The sequence below is a fragment of the Nyctereutes procyonoides genome, unplaced genomic scaffold, assembly GCF_905146905.1.
Source record: "Nyctereutes procyonoides isolate TBG_1078 unplaced genomic scaffold, NYPRO_anot_genome, whole genome shotgun sequence".
NCBI lineage: Eukaryota > Metazoa > Chordata > Mammalia > Carnivora > Canidae > Nyctereutes > Nyctereutes procyonoides.
The window spans coordinates 27871696-27890105 of record NW_026575024.1 but is presented as its reverse complement, the minus strand read 5'-3'; the positions used below and the strand labels follow the sequence as shown (position 1 = coordinate 27890105).

At 50.0% G+C, this 18410-nt stretch overlaps 1 protein-coding gene across 2 annotated transcripts in view; it reads left to right on the top strand.

Annotated features, from left to right (window-relative positions):
• The window catches only part of ANGPT4 (angiopoietin 4), a 49009-nt gene extending 34091 nt beyond the window's left edge, over positions 1 to 14918 (top strand). The window contains exons 7-10 of one of the 2 annotated variants that reach the window (XM_055302243.1): positions 871 to 1037; positions 5370 to 5500; positions 6365 to 6563; positions 11892 to 14918. In XM_055302243.1, coding sequence (XP_055158218.1) covers positions 871 to 1037; positions 5370 to 5500; positions 6365 to 6525 — 459 coding nt within the window. In that variant the 3' untranslated portion in view covers positions 6526 to 6563; positions 11892 to 14918. Of the gene's footprint in view, positions 1 to 870; positions 1038 to 5369; positions 5501 to 6364; positions 8224 to 11891 lie in introns of those variants that run through there. The other variant, XM_055302236.1, reaches the window with a different exon arrangement.
• Positions 14919 to 18410: the final 3492 nt, after the last annotated feature.

Genomic DNA, 18410 nt, shown 5'->3' with positions numbered 1-18410 from the left:
CTCTGGGCATTGGTTTCTCGTCACTCTGGGACACTGGTGACACCTAACGTGCTTAGCCTTGCATTTCTGAGTTGCTGAAATCTTGCAGCAGCTGCCATGTCACTGAACAAAATTTGCTCTGCAATTTATGCAGCTGATTAAAATCTTTAGTTTTTTTATTGAGGTTCGACCTACATGCAGCTAAGTGCACAAATCTTTTTTTTTAATTTATTTATTTATGATAGTCACAGAGAGAGAGAGAGAGAGAGAGAGGGAGAGAGAGAGGCAGAGACACAGGCAGAGGGAGAAGCAGGCTCCATGCACTGGGAGCCCGACGTGGGATTCGATCCCGGGTCTCCAGGATCGCGCCCTGGGCCAAAGGCAGGCGCCAAACCGCTGCGCCACCCAGGGATCCCTAAGTGCACAAATCTTAAGCGTAAGATACTCAGTGGATTTTTACATATGTATTTACCCATGTGACCATCATTCAAAGCTAGATATACAATGCTGTGAGCCCGCACAGAAGTCCCCCTTGTGCCCCCTTGTGCCTCCGCGTGTCCTAGTCAATACTCTCCCAAAGGTAGTTGCTATTCTGACTTCTATCACCGCAAATTCATTTTGCTTGTTCTTAAATTCCACAGAAATGTGATTTCAATTATTGTTAACAGAATTTTACATTTACAAAAACCTTAGTCTTTTTGCTCCATGGGGTGGGGAACTCCCCTTCCTAGGCCTACCCACACTGTACTTTGTGGACTTGGCCATTAGGCAAAGTGGTTTTGGATTAAGTGGCCCTGGAACCTGGCCCAGCCCAGCTCCTCAGCCAGGGGTGCAGCCTCCCATTGCAGCATGAACAACCCCTCCACCACCACCGCCCTTCACTCTCTGCAGGGCTTTGGCGACCTGGCGGGGGAGCACTGGCTGGGCAATGAGGTGGTGCATCGGCTCACCAGCAAGGCAGCCTACTCTCTGCGTGTGGAGCTGCAAGACTGGGAGGGCAACGAGGCCTATGCCCAATATGAACATTTCCAGCTGGGCAGTGAGGGGCAGCTGTACAGGTAGGCTCGGGGCCCAGGCTGGTGGGCGGGCTAGGGTCCCGGGCCAGTGACTGTAGAGTCTGCACCAAGGGTCAGTTCCTGGGCGTCTCCAGTTCCTACCATCTGTCCCCCATTTGGGCACACGTCACGGGATCTGGAGGCGGCTAGTTAACACTCAGCACGTCCTAGCCACTGGGCGGGGTGGAGAGCCTGTCACTGATGCTGCCATCCCAGGAGCAGGAAAGGGCCTTCTAAGGTCAGTCACCCAGAATCAACCATATTACTGAGGCTCAGAGCGAGGAGTCCAGCCTGTCCCACACTGTGGAGTGATATGGAAAGTTCCCCAGGCTGGGAAACAGAGGACCTGCTCATTCTGACTCTGCTCAAGCTTGCTTTGTAAACTTGAGCAAGTCAAGGTTCTGGTTTCTCTGTACCTCTGCTTCTTAACTGCAGGATGAGCTTACATATGAGTATAACATAAAGGTCTCCCACACCTCCCTAGGCTTGATTCTTAGCTCTGTTTAGGAAAAGGAAAGAGCATTTATTGACCTACTATGTTCCAGGCATATTACTCCATTTAGTCCTCCTACAACACTCTGAAGTAAGCATTGCTGTACCTGCTTTAGTGAGGTGGAAATAGGCACAGAGCTTAAGTCTCCTACCCAAAGTTACAAGTAGAATTTGGATTTGAATTCAGATCTCTCTGCCACCAAAACTCAGGGTGTTTCCACTACATGATGTTGCCTCTGAGAAACTCAAGGTTCTTGGAGATAAGACTGAGTCCTGTCTTTGAACAGAAAAGAATTGGAATCAGAGATTCATACTCACAGGTCTGAAAAGGACCTCATGTGTCATCTGGATCTTACTATGATGTTGGAATCTCCTCCACAGCCATAGTCATCATCCAGCCAGGCTGGAATGCCTCCACTGAGAGAGGTCACTTCCTCCAAAGGAATCTCTGGTGGCTCTCTGTCCTCCTACACTTTATGTATAATTCCATCTTGGAGAGCTTTTCAATGATGCATCCCACCCTTCTTTCTTCTTATTAAATGCCCCCAGGTTCCTCCAGCTAAGTTGTCCTGGCATCCTCCTTAGGGGAACCCATCTCAATCTGATAATAGTCCTTAGACTGCAAGGTTCAGAGCTGAATGACCATACCCTGGGTCTGGGCTAGGTGGGGCTAAGCTGGATGCCCCCACTACTCAAGCTGACCAGTGAGTAACCATAACACCCTGCTGACTCCTATTTAAGCTACCAAAGCCAAGGCTTAAGTCCTGACTCCATCCCTATCTCCCTGAGTGACTCTGAAGAAGTGCCTCCACTTTCTCATCTAAAATGGATGCACCAGATGTACCTACCTTATTCAACATGTTATAAAGCTCAAATGAGATACTGCATGTAGAGCATTAACACAGTGTATGGCACTTAGTAAATGCTCAGCAAATAATATTACCATTGCTGTCCCAAGGCAGCCCTTCACACACCTGGCTGGCCTGCTCTGTGTGAGTTCATGGCCATTCTCCTCTCCAGTCCCTGGTTCACACTCCAGTGTGTCCTCTGTGTCTGGGGTGAGCATGTCCACAGGCAATCCCACACTCCTGGGAAGACAGCAGCTGCCTATGGGGAAAGCGCAGGGGCATAGAAATGCTTGTGCGAACAGGGAGGACTCCCTAGAGGAGGTAAGGCCTATAAAGGGTGGGCATCCTCCAGACAAAGAGAGAATGCCTTGAGAAGGGCATCCCAAGCAGAGGGGATGTTTTGGAAAAAGGCAGACAGAGAGTTTCATCCAGCAGGCCACAGATACCACAAACCTGAGCAAGTCTCTTTCAAGATCATAAGGAAGAACTCCCCCCTCGTTCCATAAAAGCTCGGGAGCCTGGGAGTGAAGATCTTGGAAAACACAGGCCTGGAAACTGCCAGAGAAGGGCCAAAGAGAGAGTGACAGAACAGATGCTAGCCCCTGTGCGCACCCCCACCTCCTAGTCAGCTGGCCGGTGAGATGGGGAGGATGCGCACAGGGAAGCCCAGTCAGCACTGGGGTCTGGGCGCCATGGGCATGAGGGGCACCCTTATGTGTCAGACCCAATAATGGGGTCTTCTAGAGCCTGGCTGAGACACACACATTAGCCTGCAAGAGGAAGTGGTCCACAGGAAGAAACTGGCATAAGCACGCAGCCACCAGGCGCACACCCCCCAGAGGTGGCCACACACCCAGATCTGGTTACAAGTGCAAGATTTACACAGAGGTATGTGCACATGCGGGGCTCACCACACCTCTGGGGTGCACGCTTGGGCCTACAGAGTGCATAGATTCACACAAGTACATAGCTGCGCAAACCAGCACAGGCACATGCCCAGACATACATGTAAAGGTGCTTCACAGGTACCAATACACGTAATTCCAGACCCAAACTCAGATTCCAGAGCACACACTCGGAGCTTCCATAGACATTGCTGCACAAACTCAAAACAAACATGCACACGCACACAGGCATGAAGAACTGTTTCCAAATGCTCACAATTATAGACACACAGACCCCAGCCACCAATCCACAGACACATGAAAGCTACTCTTTGTGTGTCTAGCTTAGGAACACCCAGAGACTGTGTGTCTGAGGTCCCCAGGCTTGAGCCATGAACATGTACAGAATGCATCTGAACAATGGGCCACATTGGGCTTCCTGGTCTCCGACTTGAGAATTCCCCAGAGGTCACAAGATCCTCATTGTGGCTCCCACAGGGGAGAGGAAGAGCCTGAGCTGAGGACTTGGAGACAGCAGGGAGGCCCGTGCTGCTAGAATGACCTCACGAGACTGCTCAGCTTCGCCCAGCCCTGATTCCACACACCTCAGCCTAAATGTCATCCCAAACCTCAGTCTGAGCTTCAAGCCTGACCTTGAAGTGCCATCACTGATACCTCAAGGGGAGCCTATAATGACCACAAAGAGAAGCCAGGACTATGTGAGCCAGTGGGCCAATCTACCTGTCCCTATCCCTGGGAACCCCTGGCCAGATGGGCCTTTTTACAGGGAGCCCTGGATTACATGTTTAAGGGCACAGTTAGGGCTTTACAGTTAGGGCACCTGGACCCTGAAGCCATGCCCCTGCCTCACTATAGACAGAGCCCATGGTGGGACGTGCAGGGACTGAGCCAGGCCACAACCCAGGCCCCACATGCCCTCTTGATCCCCCCAGGGGCATCTCCCAGGCCCTGCCCCAGCCGCATCTGATGTCCATTTTTTCCCCATGCAGAGGACCTTCTTTTTTCCAAATCAGGTCCCCACCTCAGCTACCAATGCTACAAGCACCCAACACCCTCTCCAATCAGGAGCAAAAGCCTGTGCCAGCTGTAGCTGTGTGTCAAGAGTGGGAACAAAGGGACGAATGATAAAAAGCATTATATGTGCTGAACATTTACCATGTGCCCGCACTGCTATGGCTCATCACACACTGAGGTCATCGGAACATGATAACCCAACAAATTCATCACTGTTAACATTACTACCATTACTGTTTTAATAAAAGGAGAAACTGAAACTGACAAGTGAAGCAATCCGCCCAAGGTCACACAGCTGGCAAGTGGCAGAGCTGGGATTCGAATCCAGGCATTCTATCCTCAGAGCTCATGGTCATAATTACCATATAGGTTTGGCTGTGCCCACCAGGATCTCATAGCCTGGCAGAGAAATAGAAACCCTCCCCACAGCTGGCTGCAGATGTGCAAGTCACAGGGCTGTGGTTGCCCTGGAGCACAGAGCCATGTAGGTTGGTGTAGTCAGGGAAGGCTTCCTGGAGGTGGTAGGCTGGGGTTGCAGAGTAGTCAGCTAGGAAGCAAAATGCACACAACTCCCAAGGCAGGCCACACTGGGCTGGGATCTGGATCTCACTCTCTTTCATTTTGAGGCCTGGGGCAGCCTCCCTGGGCTCTAGGGATCTCTGTATCTTCACCTGTAAGATGGAAATAATCAGGTGTTGTGAGGATGCCAGGAGCAGGGGCTAACCCACAGAAAGCACTTGGAACAATGCCCAGCACATAGTAGGTGTTCAAAAAACTGTTAACCATTGTCCTCATTATTAGTATTCTCATTTTGATCCTTCTCACTCCTGTCCAAGACTCAGGTTCAGTGAGATGAGGGAGACCTGGCACACAGTGGGTGCTCTGTCCCTGGGAGGCAGCAGGCAGAGAGGGCAATCCAGGGACAGGATACCCCATGCACCTTAGGCTGGAGTACCCCCTCTCAGAACAACTGAAAAAGAGCCCCAGCCTAGGGCCCTCTTGGGGGGGCCATTCTTTAACCAGTCGCAACCTAACTCTGGACCCAACTCCCATCACCACCTCCGGGTGGCCTCCAGGCTTTCTCTGAGCGGGTACAGCGGTTCAGCAGGGCGCCAGAGCAGCCTGGTCCTGCAAGGCACCAACTTCAGCACCCGTGATGCAGACAATGACAACTGCCTCTGCAAGTGTGCCCAGATGCTGTCTGGAGGTGGGTGTGGGGGTCTGAAACCAAGCTTGCCCACAGGTGCACCTGGCTGAACACCCCCATTACCTCCCTACTCAGGTCCCCTACGGCTGGGTGCTGTTGGGAAGAGGGTGCAAGTTGGGGTCTCACCACCTGCATGCTGGCCTGACTGTGCCCCCTCCATCCCTCCCCCCACTGAGTCCTTGAGGTTCCCTCTGGATCGCCCCTCATCCTAACAGAGGCACCACCGATCTTCCTCTGAGACTGGGCTAGGGGGACTCTGAGGCTGGGATGCAATGCCTGATGGGCCCCAACCCCAGGCCTGAGAATCCGTTCCCCAGGCCGAGTGGGACCAGGATGGGGACACCTGGGCTAGGGGCTCAGGTAGTATTCCTTGGGGGGAGGACAGAGGGAGATGGGGATGAGTAGGGGAGACAGAGATAGGAGGAGATACCTCCTGCGACACAGAGACAGGGACAGATGCAGATGAGAGGGACACAGAACAGTGGACACAAAGAGCTCCATAGGGACAGAAGTGCAGAGGGAGAGATGGAGAGGTAAATGCAGACCACAGAGAGACAGATGGACACAGTATGTGAGAGACAGGCCAGGAAAGGCAAGAAAACAGACTACAGAGAGATCCAGACAGACCCCACAGAGACACAGACCCATAGACTCGGGGGGGCCCTCAGGGGGCTGATGCAGAGGCTGCAGGCTGAGCAGAGGCCCTGGGAGTCTCCCAAGGCCATGCCCATCCACTCCGCCCCATCTCCTGCGAGCTGGCCTCCCGGAGGAGGCAGCAGCCCTGATTGTCCCCAGGGTAGGGGGCCGCCTTCAGCCCACTGGCTGGCCCCCACCTCCCCAAGCATCTTCCTCTCCCCGCACCAGGATGGTGGTTTGATGCCTGCGGCCTCTCAAATCTCAACGGCATCTACTACCCAGCTCGCCACCACGTGCGCAAACTCAACGGCATCCGCTGGCACTACTTCCAGGGCCCCAGCTACTCGCTGCGGGCCACTCGCATGATGGTGCGTCCCGTGGGCATCTGACAAGTGGCTGCGCCTGGAGGCTGGACCCATAGGAAGAGGTGGGACTTGGTATCCCCTGGGCAAGCCGGACCCAAACACAGGACACAGTGCCAGGGCGTTGTCCTGGATACCCTGGGTCCCCTGAGCTAGCACTCCTTGCCCAGGAGACAGGAGGTCAGCTGCCCGCTGTTCCCTTCAAGTCGTGAAACAGGGGTAATGGGGGGATCCTGCCTCTACAGTATCCCTCTGTCCTCTTCCCTCTGTCTCCAGCATGGCTACCCTGCCAGCTTGAGGGTCATGATAACCTGAATGAGCTGAGAACATACTCAATTTAGGTCCTCAAAGAAATAGGGAATTAACAGCCCACCCCTCTGAGGCCTCAGTATCTGGAGCTCAGATCAAGTCTTTGGGGGCTTCAGAAAATCTAACAAGGATTTCTTTACCCCTAGCATGTCCTTGAATGTATTCCAGAGAGAATAACTCAGGCTCCCCTTGAAAAGTGAGGGAGGGAAACTCATGGTTAAATCCATATAAACAGGCATTCTTAGCTACAGGACTTGTCAGAGCCTTTAATATAGTGATATGCTTTTTGACCACCTGTGAAGGGGTTAGAGTAGGCAGCTTTCTCCAAGTGTCCTTATTTGAAAACAGGCCCTCTTTATCCCAGAGCATCTCTTGGGGCTGCAGATGCCCTTGGAAAATGTCTGTCAAGTGTGATAAGGAGGAGCCCCATCTCCCCATCTCCCCACCCCCATCTGCACTCAAGAGACACAGTGATGGTCTCAAACAGCCTCTAAAAACAACTGGAAGAAGCTTTGGGTTAAAGAAGACACAAGCCATCCCTGAAGAAGGATCTAGTTTCTGATCTGTGCTATGGGCTGGGGTCCTGCCAGGTTCCTTCTGGCCCTGGAAAGCCAGATCTCCGCCTGGAGATCTGAGACCTTCTCAGCACTCCCTGTAACCCTAGCTCACGTCGGCTCAAGTTCAAGGACTGCTGGATCTGTCCACTCTGCCTTGGGCAGGATGCCCATCTTCAAGTCTAGATCCTTCCGGCCTCCAAGCCAGGACCCTAGCCCTCTTTCCCCATCTGATCCAACAGTCAGCTGGGGGTTCAAGGGAGGTGGGAGCATGGGGCAGAGCCAGCCTTTGCCTGGGCCTGGGAGACCGGGGGCTCCTCACGAGCTTCTTTTGGAGGATAGGGTCAGAGAGGGGCCACGGCCGCTCTCCCGCCACCCCATCACGGTCACCCTCCTCAGTTCGGATGAGGCCAGCACAGTCCTGCCATCTTCAGCCAACACCCAGACCAGCCGAGACCAACCTGCTCTTCCACGAGGGTATGCCTCTGTCTTCAGGAGGTTTTCTCCTGGATGGGGCTGGGGTGGATGGTGGGTGGCTGTCCTTGAGTCCCACCTCAGCCAGGCCCCTGAGCAAAGCCAGTGAGGATTAAGACTGAGCTCTCTGGAAAAAAAAACCAGCCGTGTCGTGCCGTGAGCCAGGCTCTGGAATTGGGCAGACCTGCTCCAGCTCCTGGACTTGAGGCCACTGGCTCAGCCTCTCAAGACCTCAGTTGCCTTGTCTGTGTAGTGGAGATGACGCTCCCTCCTGGCTGCACCATGGCAGGAGACGATGAAACCATGTATGTCAGCTTTGTAACGGGGCTTGGCATGAACAGATGCCTAATAAAGGTTAGTTCCCAAAGAGGGAAATGGAGGGAGGAAATCCACCCCTAGGATGTGCCCCATTTCTTTTGGACCCAGGTAAGGTGAGCACTTATTTTTTAATCCATGGCATTTATGTTTGTACTGCAGAGTTTATCAGCTAGGGGAAAGGAGATGAAGGCGAAGCTGGGAGCCCCAGGGACAGACTCCTCTGGGTGGGATGAAAGCGTAAATCCTGTCTGTACTTGTTTTCTAGAAAAGGCTAGAAGCTGATCTGGGTTACCCTCGGATGCCTGTTCTTAGATATTCATCCTTCATTCCTACCTTCCTTCCTTCTCCATGTCGGGACTCTCCAGCACAAGGGATAGAAACTCTACCTTAAGGAATGGACTGACTCACATACCCAGAAGTCTAGGGGTGGATTCAGGCACAGTTAGATCCAGGGGCTCAAGTGACGTCCCTCTTCACCTCTCAGCCCTGCATCCACGTCGGCTTTATTCTCAGTCAGGTTCTCTCCTGACAGGTGACTCCAGCAGCCTTGGGCTCATGTGCCCCCAGCTAAGCAGAGTTCCCCTGTCCCAGTGATTCCAGCAAAGGCATGAATTTCTCCAGCTGAGACTGGTGCCCATCTCTGTCCTTTTTACTGTGAGTCTGAATGACCAGACCTGGGTCACCCAATCATGCCTTGAACAGGGGTAGGGTCAGTCCCATCCAAGTCCTGTGGACTAGCAGTTCCCAGACACTATTTCCAGACTGGTGATCACTTGTCTTCCTTCCATCTCTCTGACTCCTATTTCCCATCTCCCCACCCCCAAGTCTTGGCTCCAGGCTCCAGCTCACCCCCAGGTTGCCCCCAACTATCAAGGATACAGCTGTGGCCTGTCCAGGGATGCCAGACTCTGGTTCGCTGTCCTGGCTGTGTCCCTGGAGCAGAGTCCCTGGCCCTCTCTGAGCCTGTTTCCCATCTGTGCACTAAGGACAGAGCAACTGCTGGCTTCGAAAAGTCCCCTGACCATGATGCCAACCCACAGCAGCTATGGACAAGACCAGCAGCAGGACTCCAGGCGGCACAGGCCCTTGTGGGGGCACGGCTGGTGGCTTTGGCCCTGGCTGGATCTCTCCGGGTCACTACTCATAGGAACTATCTTCTGGGATACCTGACTCTGCAGGTTCCTATGCAGAATCCTTGTTACCTCTCCCTACACTAGACCAGCCTTCTCCCCATTTTAGTGATGAAGAAATTAGAGCTCAGAGAGGGAAAGGGTTTCATTCAAGGTGGCACAGCTAATCATCACCTCCAGCACACATGCTGCCTCCCTCATCCTGGCCTCTCTGGGGCAATTTGGCACCAACTGCAAAAATACTGGAGTAGGGTCCCCTCCACTTATTTCAAGGATTGAAGGAAATTTCTGGAAAGCTCTCCAAGACCTGTCTGCCTTTACCGCTGGCACCTAATCACATTGTTCCTAAGATCTCTGCATGTCCTCAGCAAAAGCAGTTTCCACACTGGGGGAAGAGCTCACTGTGCCTACCCCAAAACCATAGCCAAGGTAAAAGATGGCCCTTTGCTGGGAGTAGGGGAACAGCCGGCATCAGGATGGTTTGTCTTGCTGGCTGGGGGGATTTGACCCCATTTTCCAGATTTCCCTCCCCCTTGGTGTCTGTGAGAGCTTTCACCTCTCCCATTTAAAGATGCTTCAGAAAGCTAACAGCGTTGTAGCAGCATCTTTGGATGGGGCAGCGCTTCAGAGAATGGAGTCTGTCCAGGCCGTGTCCAGCATAAACGTGTTACTTTCTTGTGTTAGATTAATGTAGGGTCACGCAGTGGAGTTTCTCCTGTGTCCTGAGGTCACCGAAGTCCAATGGCCTTTAGCACTCAACACATTCCTTCCCTACCCCATGAAGACTCTCAGACTCTCCCCGTCTGCACACTGGGGAGACTGGGAGCTAGTGCACAGGGAAATCATGTGGATTCCATGTGATGGTGGACAGCCAGGCCTGGAAAATTAGAATTCAGCCTGGAACATTAGAATTCAGAATGCATGTGAATGCACACATGCATTCATTCACACAGCAAGTAGATGTTGAGGATCTGCCTGGGTCAAGGCCAAGCTTGGTGATTGGGATGGAGCAAACAAGATAGTCCTGTGCTCAGAACTCAACAGGCTAGAGGGAGAGGCTGGCCTACACCAAAATTTTTTTAATTTATAAAGTTAAATTGACAAATTAATATATTGCAAATAAAGAAAACAAACAGGAGGCAGAGACAGATCACAGAGGGTCCAACATCAAGTGATCAAGGAAAGCCCCCTATTGAGGACTAGTACAGTGAGAAAGAGGCAGCCAAGGAAGAGTAGATTCCCTAGGGGGAACAGCAAGTGCAAAGGCCCTGAGGTGATCATGAGGAAATACAAGGGGGCCAGTGTGACTAGAAAGCCACAGTGAGCAAGAGAGAGGGTGCTGGGATAGTGCCCCACCCAGCACCTACATCAGAGATCACTCCCCACCCCAATGCCTGCCAGGGACCGAATCCAGCCACACCTTGCCTGAGTCATTGTGGAGCTGGGGCAAATTCTTGCCCCTCTCTAGACCTCAGTTTCCCGGTAAAATACTGGGAGAGTGATCATCTCTGTCCGAGAGTCATCCATATCCTGTTACTGGATAACTGAGTCAAGAGCCTTATTGTGCCCACTGCCCTACACTGGGTGCCAGTGGGCAAGTCACATGGAGGAAGAGAAAGTAAGGGTCTTGCCCTCAGGCTAAATGGGAAGTTTGAAGTGTGTCCTACACAGAGTCAACTAGGGGGACTAAGGTGGGAACACCAGACACTGACTATATGCTTCCTCCATGCTAGTTTACACGTACCTTCTCTGAATTCTAATGGGTTCTAGTATTACGCATTTTACAGAGGTGGAAACAGAGGCTCAGAGAAGTCAAGTGCCTTGCCACACAGTGACTTACGGTACAAGCTACACTTCTGGAGCAAAAAGACCCCCAAATCCAGTAGGTTAAATATGTTTCTTGCCCGTAGGTCTGGAGCTGAGCAGTCCATGGCTGGTGGACTGCCTCCCTCTCCAGCCTGGGCCACTGCACCCAAAGGTGCCGTATCCCATCTAGCGGGAAGGGAAACAGGACATCCAGCACTGTTTCCTCCCCAGCACGTTCCCTCGTTATCCCGAACTCACCTTTTGCTCAGAATATCCCAGCAGTCTCCCTATAGGGCTCCCTGTCCAGGTTTGCTCCCTCCTAGCCTACAGTCATGTCATTTCCCCTGCCTGAAACCTCCAGGGGCTCTCCAGTACCCTGTGCTCAGCCTGCAATCAGGGCTCCTCACCACCCAGCTCAAGTCTCTCTCTAGCTCCACCTCTGCTCTGCTCTTACACTGGAGTTCAGAGGCTTTGGGCCTGATGAATTCCTTCTGCAAAAAGGGTCCCAGTGGGCCATCCCCCAGTTGTCCTGGGGGAACTGTCCATTTCCACTGGACTTTCACATCCCTGTGGCATGGAACTCCGAGTATGCGGTAGCTACTCTCTGGAAGTAACACAGTGTAGTGTCTCAGCCCTCTGGTTCTGCAGAGAGTTGGACCCAAGTCCACTTCTGCGTCTCACAAGGATAACGTAAAACCCTCCAAAATCCCGTGAGGGCTTAGCAAATTATAAGGCACCTAGGACAGAGCCTATACCTAGTAAGCTCTCTTTGATATTGTCTCCGATTATTTCTCTGTACCAGGCACCTCGTGAAGAACTTCCCTTAGAATCTCCGTGGAAGCCCCACAACAACCTTATGGGATAGGTACTATTATCATCTCTCCCCTTTCCAAACCGGGAACTGACCCCCATAGAAGTGACGTCACTTGGCCAAAGTCACACCATAAGAATGTACAGAGGGTGTTCTGGATCCAAATCACCTGCTCCAGAGCATCCTTCACCTCTATCTTATGTTCCCTGTGACCAAGTTTAAAGGAAAATAAATGAATACATAAGCAATTGCCAAGCTGAAGCTAGCCAGTGCTTGAAACTCACACAGGAAAATAAAAGTCCACTGTCCCTGCTTGATGCCTCTGGGGCAGGGACAAGACCTTCCTTCCTGCTTCTGACTTCCTGACTTCCCTGCCCTGGCTTCAGAACACTTGGCCACAGGCTCATCACCCCCAAATCTTTTCTGAGTAGGACTTAGCTTTTTTCCTTATCAACCTCCTTGACCTTCCTCCTGTGGCCTGGGCAGAGGAGGGACAGGGACAGGCCACTTTAATCTGGGGAGATGAAACCTCCTAGCTGCTGGAGGCTTCTTCCTTCTGCCTTCACCTGCCTGTCGGGTGTCTGGGAGAGGCATCAGGACCACAGCCGCCCAGGTCTGGCTGTGTCCACAAATCAGAAGACTGGACTGATCATTTCCCTCTCTGGACCCCATTCTCCTCATCCATAAAAAGGGAGTGAGCAATCCAGCTCTCCTTCTTTCACAAGGTTGCCATGAGACTCAAATAAGATGGTCCCTTCCTTCATCAAGTATTTATTAACTACTATGTGCCAGCAACTGTGCCAGGCACTAAGGACATGGCCATGAACAAGACAGATCAACACTTGCCCTTGGGTACTTATAGTCCAGGGTGGGTAGAAATAGTCAGAAATTCGGTACAAATTAACCAAGCAACCTAAAGTACAATGAATATGAGAGGGTAATATATGGCGCTATTGGAGCAAGGACAGCATCCTTATAGGATGAGGATGAATTAGGTGAAGAGGAAAAGCAGTGTTCCAGGCAGAGGTGACAGCACATCCAAAGGCCCTGGGGCTGGCCCAGGGGAAAGCTTCAGAGCGTTCAGGAAGGGGAAGAAGCCACAGACAGGTCTGGTAGGGACTGAAGTAGGCAGGCCCTTGTGGGCCAGATTGAGAAGAGGACGCAGAAGGTAATGATCTAAACAGCAGGAAGCCAGCGCCACAGTGAAGCCCAGAGCCTGCAGGCTTCCCTGTCCTCCAGTGTGAGCACATAGCCTTGAACAAGTTGTTTCCCCTCTCAGAACTTGGGTTTTCACTCCCAGTGAAATCGAGATCATGATACCTATTTTGCCAAGACATTTGAAGTTTGGAGAAAGCCTATCTACTGTACGTGAAAGACCTGTCCCGGCACAAAAGACCACTCTATAAATGATGTCCACTGTTATTTGCAGTGCAGCCTGTGGGATTTACAGGCTTTCCCATTATTCATTGAACATTTGTCATTCCTGAAACTTACTAGCAGACAAGTAGGGGTGGCCCCAAAGGTTTGTGAGAAGGTTTTAAACTGATAGAAGCCAAGCCATGCCTTTGTTCTTTCTTGTCATTTGAGAAAGGACCCCAGGGTTACACAGGAACCTAGTTTGAGAACAATAAACCAACAGAAGGGTAAAGGAGCATCTAACAAACCTGACATCTGTGTGATAGGCTCTGATGAGTATAACAGAAATCAAGGAGTATAGAACATATTAGCCCAACTGGAAGTGACAACAGGAAAATGGGTACATAGGGGTAAATTCATACGTGGAAGGGAATATTTACTGGGATAGGCACTAGGGCAGCTTTTAGGATATGAGGACTGTTTGTTTCTTGACCCACGTGAGGGTCACACACACATGTTCAGTTTGTGAGAATTCACCAGGCTGTACCTTCGTGTGTGCATTTTTGTCTATGTATGTTTCTCTATATGTACATAGGTAGGTCAGGAGGGGAGATTATATATGCACAAGTACAGTATAAACACAAAGTTATTTGGGGAGAAAATAAGAGTTTAGAGAAGAATTTGGCAATAGCTAACAAAATTACTTATGCATTTACCCTTTGACACAGTAATCTCCACTTCTAGGAATCTGTCCTAAATATACATAATATATGCACAAAGTTATTCATTCATTGCAGCTTCATTTGTATTAACAAAAGATGGGAATCAACCCAAATGAATAAACTATGGTACACAGTTTAGGTATTTCTGCATATCAAACTATACCATCTCGGTGGCAGAAAAACGACAGCCACGGACTTTATTTTGTTCACAAATTCTATAGATTAGGAATTCAGACAAGGCATTGCAGGGAGGGCGTGTCTCAATGCCATGACGGCTGGGCTTCAGCTGGAAGGCCCAGATGGATGGAGGTGGGATGAGGTTAAGGGAATGCTGGGAGATGTGGGAATGGAGTCATCTGGAGGCTTTGTTCCTATCACCTGGGCTGGGATGACTCCCAGGTGGAGCTTGGGGAGGACTGCTAACAGGAGCATCCACACGGGCCCTTTTGCCTATGGCTTCCTCATACCATGATGGCTGGATCTGAGAGGAAGCATTTTATCAGCAAACATTCCCGACAGGACCAGAAATCTGGTTTGTAGGGCTCAGTGCAAAATGAAAATGGGGAGCCCCTGGTTCAAATGTTAGGAAAATGTACTTCTTCCTTTTCTTCTACAATCTCTCTCTCAACTTGTCATGCTGTTTTTATTTACTATTTTGTGTTGCTCTAAAGAATTGTTTTTTATTTAAATTATTTGCATAAATTTTTACCATTCATCTTTATATTGCAAAATGACAGTTTGAATGCAGATGTGAGAGCATTTAACTCACATGTGGAATCACTGAAATTACAACATTGGGGACAGGTGCCTGGGCGGCTCAGTGGTTGAGTGTCTGCCTTCGGCTCAGCTCATGATCCCAGAGTCCTGGGATCGAGTTCCGCATCAGGCTCCCCTCTAGGACCCTGCTTCTCCCTCTGCCTATGTCTCTGCCTCTCTCTGTGTCTCTCATGAATAAATAAATAAAATCTTAAAAAAAAAAAAAGAAATTACAACGTTGGTATTTCAGAGCTCATGTGCATGTATGGTATATTTCATTCTTACCAGGACTGTGGAAATGCTGCACCAAACCGAGGGATCACTTTTATTTCACTTCTTGATATGCACACCTTCTACCAATATTCTCTACCCCCTGCTTATCATGAGTAAGGAAGGCTGAAGGGACAGGGAACTCGGGATGACCTGTCCTCCCCTTCCTTTCTGGGTCATCATTCTCAGTGCAGGTGGTAGACCAGCCAATACACAGAAGTAACATGGATAAGAAAGGATACGATCAAGTTCCTGGATTGTCTGTGTTTTCCTGGAACGCCAGTGCCTTTTTTCTGTGGCCAAAGGCACTTCTGGTTGAAATAGAAAGCACAGCCTCTTCGGGCTGTGCCCATAGTTACTCAATCATAGACTTCACACGCTTACCTTGACCCACTTGGAGAACTACCAAATGACCATGTGCTGTGAGCTTACTGGAATTCTATGCTCATGGGACATTGTAAACACTATATCTGAGCAGTGGACACTCTTAGTGCATGTTCTGCTCACACGCATGATCCATTGTCCCCCTGGACTACACTTTCAATACATGAGCTCAAAGAGAAAATTAAGAATTCTAAGATGTGACAGCAGAGCATTAAAACAATTAAAAATTTTTAATTGTTTTAATGCTCTGCTGAGCCCTGGGACCCTACATACAAGGTCAGTGTGTTATGGAAGCCACATAGCAGGCATTGCAGACCCATATTCAAAAGGAGTGCAGGGAACTAGCGTACATATACCCTCTTGCATAGACACTCGCTCCATTGTCCCATCAGACTTCACTTAAAAAACACAAGTGCAAAGATATACTCATTAGGAATTTCAAGACTGCAGCAGAGCATGAAAACAAGTGAATGGCCCTTCTGAACACAAGGCTCTATGCCACTAAATAGGTCATACGACCACAAAGTCCGTCCTGGTTCCTAAGCCAAATGAACAGAAGATACATGGCCTTTTATGACCTAGATGCTAAATCACATTTTAAAAGCATCACTTCCACCTATTCTACTGGCCAAAGCACTCAGATGAGCCCCAGTCCAGATCTGGGGAGTAGGAGGTCCTAGACCCCACCTCTCAATGGGAAGAGTATCAAGGAATATACAACCTTTTAACTACACACACACACACACACACACACCCTACATTGGGTGGTAATGTGCCCATAAAAAGTCACACTTCTCAGACTTCTTTGATATTAAAGTAAGACATATGACTGAGGGATACCTGAGTGGCTCAGGGGTTTAAGCATCTGCCTTTGGCTCAGCATGTGATCCTGAAGTCCCAGGATCAAGTCCCACATCGGGCTCTCTGCACGGAGCCTGCTTCTCCCTCTGCCTGTGTCTCTGCCTCTCTTTCTCTGTGTGTGTGTCTCTCATGAATAAATAAATAAATAAAATCTTAAAAAAAAAAGACATGTGACTGGTATCTGGGCAATTATATGTAAGAAGAGATGTCAAGTCAGGAAAATAAGAAAGCTGACTCACTGGAGGTGGACCCTTTGCCCTCCCTCTTTTCTTTTACCTGAGGTGCAGGTGTGATGGCTGGCACACCAGCAGCCTGGACCATGAGGTGAGCTGATAGACTAAAGCCACAAACTGGGCTGGAGGCAGAATGATGGAAGGAGCATGGAAACTTTGCAGAGCTGCCTCACCAGCCCTGTGAGAAACAGATTTTTATCTTCTTTAAGCTAGTGCTGTTTGGGGATTAAAATCTTAAGCAATACACATTTTTTTCCCCAGACAATGTGGGAAGATGTGAGATCTCAAGAAAGGCATCCAGAATGCTGCCTGGTGCTAACTCCACTGTGATTCTTCTACAAGAAAGGATTTTTAGAGAATGAATTTGTTTGTAATGACCATTCTGGACTTGCATCTTGGCTGATGGGATCTTCTCAGAACTCAAATAAAATCAGGTTATTCGCATGCTCAAAATCCTTCCATGGCTGCCCATGGCCACTAGACTCCAGAGTAAAGAAGAAAACTGAGCAGAGAGGTGAGGAGCATCTGACACCTTGCTACCTTTCCGGCCTCATCTCCCATGTTGCTTAATGCTGTTGGCATTTTGCTTTCCAAGATGAGCCTGCCTGTGCATGAGGACAAGAGAAATGCAGGGTCTGGGGATGATGTCAGTGTCTTGAACCAGCCCCCCCGCCCCTCACCGCCACGGAAGCCAGCATCACTGCAGGCTTTTCAGCTCCTTGAATCAATGGAAGGTCTGGTTTTGCTCAAGCAATTCTGAGTTGGGTTTCTATTACCTGCAGAGTAAAGAAACCCAAATGGCACAAGAGCCCAGCTGTGAAGGGTTTCAGAAGTCAGCAGAGGATGTCGGGTGTCTGTTGTGGTCCTCCCCGGTCTTCACAACTAAGCCATGCTGTGGTGACCTGCCCTGAACAATTGTTCTCATCTTTTCTGAGATGAGAAATCACAAACAGGGGCACCTGGGTGGCTTAGTCAGTTAAGTGTCAACTCTTGGTTTCGTCCCAGGTCATGATCTCAGGGTCATAAGATAGAGCCCTGAGTCAGGCTCATGGCTCAGCAGGGAGTCTGCTTGGGGTTTTCTCTCTCCCTTTCCCTCTGCCCCTCTGTCCCTCCCTTACACTCGCCCACTCTCTCTCTCTCTCTCCCCCAAATAAATAAATAAATCTTTTAAAAAAAATCACAAATAAGAACTTCCAGAGCCCCTGCTATGAGACACATCGTCCTCTAACTCACACATGTGGAAACATTTATGGGTGATGCACATGCTCATTACTTTGACCGTGGGGGTGGTTTCACAGGTGCACACATATGGTAAAACTTAACAAATGATTCACTTCAAATATGTGCGGTTTATCACATGTCAATTTAACTTCAATAAAGCTATTTAAAAGAACAAAAGTTACCGAATTAGACATTAGAGACAAGATACAGCTTTGTCTTCATGCCCAAAGTTCCTCAGACATATGTCCACCAGACATGGAGGCTACTACCATTTAGAATTGAGAAAACACAATATTTCATTTAGTCCTCACAGCCCAGCGTGTAATTGTCCCTGTTCTTTAAAGATTTTATTTATTTGAGGGGGGAGCAGAGGGAGAGGGACAGACTCCTTGCTGAGTGCAGACCCTGATGTGGGGCTTGATCTCAGGACCCCAAGATCATGACCAGAAGTGAAACCAGAGTCACATGCTTAACTAATTGAGCCACCCAGGTGCCCTGGTCTCTGTTCTTTATATTTATTTATTTATTTTAGATTTTATTTATTTATTCATGAGAGACACACACACAGAGAGAGAGGCAGAGACACAGGCAGAGGGAGAAGCAGGCCCCATGCAGGGAGCCTGACATGGGACTTGATACCGAGTCTCCAGGATCACATCCTGGGCTGAAGGCAGCGCTAAACCACTGAACCACCTGGGCTGACCTCC